Raw genomic sequence first — 7985 nt, 5'->3', positions numbered from 1 at the left:
TATATATATATATATATGTATGTATACACATACACAGTGCACAGTAGGTTGAAATGATCATAGTGAATAAAAAGTCGTGATTTCTATTTTCTTTCTTTTACACTTTATACTCATACAAACGCATTGTATGCATGTATGTATATATGTATGTATGTATGTATGTATGTATGTATGTATGTAAAATGCATGTGCATATATTTATGTGTGTCTTTGTGTATGTGTTTATCCCCACCACTGCTTGATAAATGGTATTGGTTTATGTCCCTGCAACTTAGCTGTTCAGCAAAAGAGGCTGACTGATAGAATAAATATCAGGCTTAAAAGATTAGGTTCTGGGATTGATTTATGTGATTAAACACTCTGCAGTTCAATGATTGCAACAGGTAAAAGATCTGTGTATATGTGTGTGTTTTTATATATATATATATATATATATATATATATATATATATATATACACACACACACACACACACACACACACACACACACACACTGGATCTGGATGCAATGAGTAAATTGTTGCCATTTATATTTTTAATATCACACATGTGCATTGTTTGTGTTTGATTTTGTCAACTACACAGTATTAGGATCAGTTGGGCATCATCTGCGAGAAAAACAGCACCATGATGCAATTCACTCTGCTAGAAATTTGTAAGCAACATGCTGCACTGCTTGGTATTCACACTGGAAGCTCCATTGCGGATGTTTCAGAGTGTTTGGGTGTCAATCTGAGGACAGTGCAATCTGAGGACATGTACTGAGAGTGATAAAAATCGAACTTCCAGTCAGTATCATGGTGTTACCTTCATTTATCTTTCCACATGGCCTCAGACTCAGCACAGAGGCCTACATCAAGTGCCTTGGTCAGAGGGTCACTGCTAGAAGACCCTGTGTCTGGTTACAAGATCCTGCACCATGCCACACAAGCAGGAGAACCCAGTCATGTCTGTCAGACAACCTCTACGACCGACGACGTCACTCCTAACATCTGGCCACCAAACTCTCCAAACTGCAACCCCCTTGATTAATATGTGTGGGGCACAGTTGAGTGATAGACAAACAAAAAATTCCTTGTAATACTGATGAACTGAAGTCAAGGATTATGACAAGGAGACTGTCCAGAATAATTGCAGGAGATTCTGGAGTCCCCTGGTTGAAGCCAATGGTGATTTTATTAAATAAATTTACTAGTATTTCAAGATATTTTTATGTAATTTCGGTAAATATATCTGTTAAAATGAGATGTCAGTGTTATTTTCATTTTTGCGTAATTTAGAACAGTTTAATCATTGCACCCTGTATATATGTATATATATATATATATATATATATATATACCCACACACATACAAACATGCATGCATGCACACACACACACATGTATATATATATATATATATATTTATTGAGAATCTATGTCACTACTTTTATAAAGTTTTGTCAGTCTTACTAATAATGATATTGCTTTTATTCAATTACATATTTTTTTACCAAGGGATGTTGCAACTCCTTACCTCTTCTGATTGAGTATATTCAACAGTTTCATTATTTGGTTCTACCACTGAAACATCTCCATATCTCCAAGCATGCTTTGTGATTGGTGGATTGGCCTCAACTTCACATTCTAATGTTACATAACGATCATTTAGGATTGCTGATTTGTTTTTACAAGTGAATTGTGGATCAACTGCAAGATTTCAAATAGAAATTTATACAAAATATATTGAAGAGAAACAATACATGTAATACAAGTATGCAGCCAGCAGGTTGGTTGCATGGTTGAAATGTTAGAAGAACAAAGAAGATGCAAAATATACGTGAAAAACTTAGAAACAATATTGTATATTCTATCTGTTCAAACTGAAAAGTAAGAATCAATGGAGCTATGATATTTTGTAGTTTAGGAACCACCCTAAAAATCTATCCCTAAACTTTCAGCACACTTAAAGCTGTTATCTGCTTTGCACAAAAGGTGTTTCAATCGTGGTTGAAAGAAGCTTAAAAAAATCTAAAGCTTTTGTTGTAGTTTTGAAAAGACTGTAATAATTCTATTGGGCAGTACACAAATATATGTATTGATGATTTATTTCTATAAAATACAACAAAATGTTGCATTATTCAGTATGGTAGTGAAAGTTTCATGAAAATAAACCCCATGCATTGGTAATTGTGACTTAAATGACAGCTCTATAGAAATACTGCATAGTGATTTTTCAATTGTTTATATTTTTGAGAATAAAAGTTACAGAAGCTTGGTAGTTGAATGTTTTATTTGTATTCAATGACTTCAATTGCAGTTTTATTTTGCCTAAAAGTCTGGCATAAAATTCTGAATAGCATAGATTTTATTTAGTTATTGAAGCCTTTGAAACAAAATTTCTAGATGATCAATTGAATATTTAAACAAAAAATACTATATAGGGTCAGGAACATGGTATCTAAAACCTGCATATATTGTATACAATATAGTGTATCTAATAATAATAATTATATCATAGTCTATATTGTGATGTGATTCTAGCTAGATCTGGATGGTTTAAGGCTTCAGACCCATGTAGTGCAGTGATTATGCCAGGAATTCTTATATGGCAGTTGAACACAGAGGGAGTCTGGATATAGTCCACCAGCCATGGCTGTCGTGGCAAAAGACAGTTAGAGATAAAGAAAGCCTTCTGCAAAGCAAATCCCAGTCACTTCAAAAAAAAAAAAACCCAAAAAACTTAGATGCTGCATCAGTTTCACCAGGCAAATTGTATTTTGCATCTCCCAGCCACTGAGCATACGAAGCCAGCAATGGCAGGAATACCCAAACATGAAAAATAGTGGATTGATCACACAAATAGAAACGTGTTGTCTTATGTGTTTTACATTGTGAGAGGACCGAAGTCTAACTTGTGCTGATTGGAGACTATTTGTTTTTGTGTATTTAAAGTAAGTCAGACCAATGAGTAACATACTTTAATAAGCTATAATTCTTGAAAGCATTATATTCAGCACTACAAACCAACAAAATGGTTTCATTATTCATGAACCCTAAGTTATAAGTAAATGGATTGGGCCCTTGAGATTTTCCTGTTTCTGACCCATTTCACTACTGTTTACAACATATGAACAACTGAACATTTAGATGGTATTCAAATATATTCCCTATATGAGATATTTAAAATATGCTCCAGTTCAAAATATCAACTAAGAAGGGAACATTTTACGGTAGCTGCATATCAAGTAATGAAACTTGTGCAATTTCTGTGGTTATAGTGTTGTTCAATATTTATTGCCTTGCTCTACTCAGGGTCATACATATGAGGCCAAATGTATAAAAGCATTCTATGGACTGGGAAACTCAAAATATGTATAACATTAAACTCATGTTATAAAATCATAACAATTAAAAATCTCTTCTCTTACTTCAGTCATGTACATCATCATTATTGTGATCATCATCATTGTTGGTGGAGAGCTGGCAAAATGCTTTTCTGCAATTTTGGCCGTCTTCACATTCTAAGTTCACATTCCACTGAGGTCGACTTTACCTTTCAACCTCTCAAGGTTGATAAAATAAGCACCAGTTTATCACTGGGATCAATGCAATTGACTTACCCCCTCCCCTGAAATTGCTAGCCTTGTGCCAAAATCTGAAACCATTATTATTATTATTATTGTTATTATTATTATTATTATTATTATTATTATTATTTTATGCTACTTTCAAAATTGGTGCGAGCCAGACAGGTTGTCACAGTTCAAGTTAGTTCCTATTCTGAGTTGTTACTGGTTTCCTAAATGTGTGGCTCATTTGGTGTTTTTTTTGGTTTCCACAGATTGATCTTTTTCTTATCACCAACTAATTTACAGAGTTTATTGGGTACCTTTTATTGTAGCATCATCATTATAAAGTTTTTCCTGTCTTTGGAAAGACTAAAGGATCCTTTCAACATTTCCCTATTCCCACTGTTCAACCATTTTACTGAGTGTGCTAGTGAAGTTACCTTGTGCTACATGGGATTAAAGGGTCTTTATTACTTTCTGAAGTGTTTGTTTGGACAGGACCATGTGACTTGTAAGGTGATTAGAGAGAGAGAGAGAGAGAGATAGAGAGAGATATATATATATAGAGATATATATATATAGAGATATATATATATATAGAGAGAGAGAGAGAGAGAGAACAGCAGAACAGCTAAGATGGGTAGATGATAGGAGCGAGAGTACAATGGTAGAAACAAAGTGATTGAAATGAGAATGTAGCTGAGGCAGGAAGGAGAGAGTTTTTGGGTAGTAATAGAAGTGGATAAATGGTAAGAGTGAACGTGGGATACCAATAAGAGTTGGTTGTAAGTAGGGGAGGATGAAGAGTATAATGACTGGTAGTGTAGAAAGGCTTATATAGAGAATATGGCAAACAGGTGTGATACTGCTGCTTATGCATAGGACTTACGAAGGATGAGGAAAGTTGAGTATTCAGGGTGAGAGAGAGAGTGAGACTCTTACAGAGTGGGGAGGGTCAGCCAAGTCCAATCACATTCCTAGTTATATTGGGAGAATACAATAAGAAGGAGAAGTTCACTACCATCCTTAATATAGTATAGTAAGAAGAAAGGATAAATGGAGAGAGAAAGAGAGAGAGAAAAAGAGAGAGAAGGGGAGGGTATCATTGAGACAGAGGAGACTACAGGTGTAGGCTTAACAGAATACATAAATATAAAGAGTTTTTCAGAGTGAGGTTATACGAATACAGATCACAGGTCATTCTATTTCCATTAACTTAAACAAATAAGGCATCTTTGCTTTTATTTCATAAGACTTAGAGGTGGAATGGCAGCACCCGTAACATTTTTCAGGCTTCTAAAACTGTTTGGAAGAGAGGAGAAAGCTACACCTAGATTAGAAACCTTGCTCAAATGCTTACAACAAAGTTGACCTTGCTAAAGGTACCTAAAGGCCAAGTTATAGAGTTAAACTTGGTACATGATGGATAAAATTTACTACCCCCAAAAAATCAAGTGGAAAATTATATAAATGAAAAGTGTTACTAAATTTCTTATGACAACAGAATAAAACTGTTTTTGATAAGCATTGTAAGGCTTGAAGAAAAAATATTTACTTAATTTTAAATCTATCAAATATTGCTTCTCATTTAATTTAGTTCCAACCAAACAAAAACCAGCTTGCTAACATTAAGACATGTCACTATCATGAATGTTAATCTGAAGAAAGAAGAGAACTGTAAACTTACAAGCAAAAGAAATATTGGCAGTAACAGTTTTCACTTTAAAGGCACTTCCCTCCATTTCAGCTGTACAGGACAGACTTCTAACTTTGTTGGATTTCTTGATGAGAACTTTACCTTCAGCTACCAGCTCGCTGGAGTGAGATCTTACACCACTTTTGGCACCAGATGTAACTCTAACATAGCTGGATATGTCTGCTGGTTCCCACTCATTTTTCATATCCTTACCATCCAAATAAAAATGAATTATTGGTTTGGGGTTGCTTCCTCTTGTTCTACAAACAAATTTCTGACCTGTCTCAGGAATATTTACCCTCAGTCCTGAATTTTTGGCAGTGATTTCTGTTGTACCAACTGTTAACACAAGCTCACCAATATCCTCTGTTAGCAATAATAGTAAGGAAAAATAACTGACATTAAAAAGAAAGTTTGAATACATTTTTGGATGTTTAACACACATACATACATACATACACACACACATGCACCCACATACACAAATGTATGTATGAATGTACCTTTATATATATGTATATATATATACATACACACACACACACACACACAAAACAATTCATAAAGAAAATTTAATGCCACAGTTACTATTAAAGAACTACATGTAAAATCAGTGGAGTGAATTATCTTTAATGAAAGTGAGACTATCTGTGTTTACAAAATAACCTCATTTCATTATGACTCAAATTATGAAAATCTGAATTATGGTGAAACAAGATTACTTGGTCAGCATATAATCTTACTTTAAACTTGTACACACACACACACACACTTGCACATATATATATACGAGGAGGTACTGAAAAGTTCCTGGCGTTGGTTAAAAGAAAATATAGGGGGATCAGTTAATTATGATTTTATTCAACATGTTCTCCTCTCAGATCCACACACTTATTGCAGTGGTCCTTCAGTTTTTCTAAGCCCTGTAAAAGAACTCAGAAAGTTGGGCCTCCAACCAGGCTTCCTCAAAGCCAGAAACTTTTCAGTACCCTCCCGTATATAGTGTGTACAAGGAGTATTTGAGGATCTTAATTATCAGTATTTTATTCTCTTCAAATCAGTTAAGAGGTTTCTATTTCTCCTAGATCCTTCATGGCAGATTAAATGTGCTACCAAAAGAAATGATAAGACATGCAGTCATTGTTGTCATGTATGCAGAACACAATGATTTAGAAACTGCCAACTTTATAAATATTGTAAAACCAAGAGTATCTGTGTGGTAAAAAGTTTGCTTACTAAACACATGGTTCCTGGTTCAGGCCCACGTTAGGCAAGTGACAAGGATTTAGTTGACCCAGGTCTTTGGTAGAACCATAGACCTGGGTCACCAAAGCCTTGTAAGGGGATTTTGTAAATGAAGACTATGTGTGTGTGTGTATGTTATTATGTTTGTATTTGTCCTCTGCCATTATTTGCCACATGGTGCTTGTTTGTTTGTTTATGTCCCCATAACATGGTGGTTCAGCAAAAAGAGACCGACCTAAAAAAGGTAAGTACTGGGGCTGATGTGATCAATTAATCCCTTCAACGGGGTGCCCCAACATGACTGCAATATGATGACTGAAACAATTAAAAGATTAAAAATAAAGTTTGGATGGAATTAGAAGACTGGTTGGAATGTTTCAACAGTATCAAAGAGAAAAAACATTCTAAATGTTTGGACACTATAAGGACACAACAATTCATCCAAATTGTTCAAATCATTATTGATGATCTCCTTGGAAAGTGACTGAAGGTTATTGCCATAGAACCTTGTGTCAGAGTGGACTATTAGAAATATGATGCATACGGAGATTTGATACAAATTGTATGTATTAAGAAGATGCTAATTCATGCCTGCAAATACCATTTCATCTGTACAAAGCATATGCTCAAGGTTAATATCCCTCAAGAACATAGCATGTTTTGCTTCTTTTCTCAAGAAAAACAGTTTTACCAACACCAAAATTCTTGCTGGAGAAATGACAGATGATTATGTGCAGATCCTTTTGATGTTCTCAGAGTGATGCATGCTAGGTTTCCAGCAACTATGATGGTTTTAAGAGTTGTTAGTAACGAAGGTCTTGTCATACAAGCTCACATCTTTCTACAGAGTCTTAGAGTTAATGCTGTTGGATATGTTGCAGTGCTGTGAAGACAGTTGTTAAAACTTGAATGGATGACATATTCAGCAGAAAACCATACATGTTTGAGCAAAACTCAGGAACATCTCACAAAGCTCATATAACACAAGAATGGATATTAGACAAAGTTTACGAAAATGTAACACCAAACTTGTGACCTCCAAACTTGCCAGATTTAAATCCCAGAGACTACTATGTCTGGAGCATTCTTGAAAGGAAACTTATTGGACAACCTTACAGCACCATAGTCTTACTGAAGACTGCTATTATCCAGGTAATGTCTTACTTGTGTAGCACCATTGCACATCATTAAATAGATTTTAACTTATTTGCAGATATACCTCAGACCAGCAATTTAAATTTCTTCCCAGAGTGACATGACATATGGTGCTGAAGAGCAGAAATAACAGTGAAATATCGATATCCACCGTTCTTGTTCATCTATGGAGAAATTTGTTTCACTTGGTTATGTGGTATTTAGTGTTTTTTAAAACTCAACATCATGAAGAGTCTTTAAGATTTTGGAAAGATTTATGTCTTGGATTGGAACATGAATGCATATTTAAGACTATTACCTACAACATATATATATATATATATATATATATATA

At 34.6% G+C, this 7985-nt stretch overlaps 1 protein-coding gene across 2 annotated transcripts in view; it reads right to left on the bottom strand.

Moving 5' to 3' along the window:
• The window catches only part of LOC106872046 (uncharacterized), a 193285-nt gene that overhangs the window by 10731 nt on the left and 174569 nt on the right, over nt 1-7985 (bottom strand). For both annotated transcript variants that reach the window (XM_052974290.1, XM_052974291.1), the window contains exons 4-5: nt 5243-5617; nt 1521-1693 (exon numbers count right to left, since the gene is read on the bottom strand). In XM_052974290.1, the coding sequence (XP_052830250.1) occupies nt 1521-1693; nt 5243-5617 (548 nt within the window). The remainder of the gene's footprint in view (nt 1-1520; nt 1694-5242; nt 5618-7985) is intronic.

This window comes from Octopus bimaculoides, chromosome 18 (genome assembly GCF_001194135.2).
Source record: "Octopus bimaculoides isolate UCB-OBI-ISO-001 chromosome 18, ASM119413v2, whole genome shotgun sequence".
In the NCBI taxonomy this organism is placed as follows: Eukaryota; Metazoa; Mollusca; class Cephalopoda; order Octopoda; family Octopodidae; genus Octopus; species Octopus bimaculoides.
The sequence above is the reverse complement of the archived record's forward strand: the minus strand, read 5'-3'. Positions and strand labels throughout refer to the sequence as shown.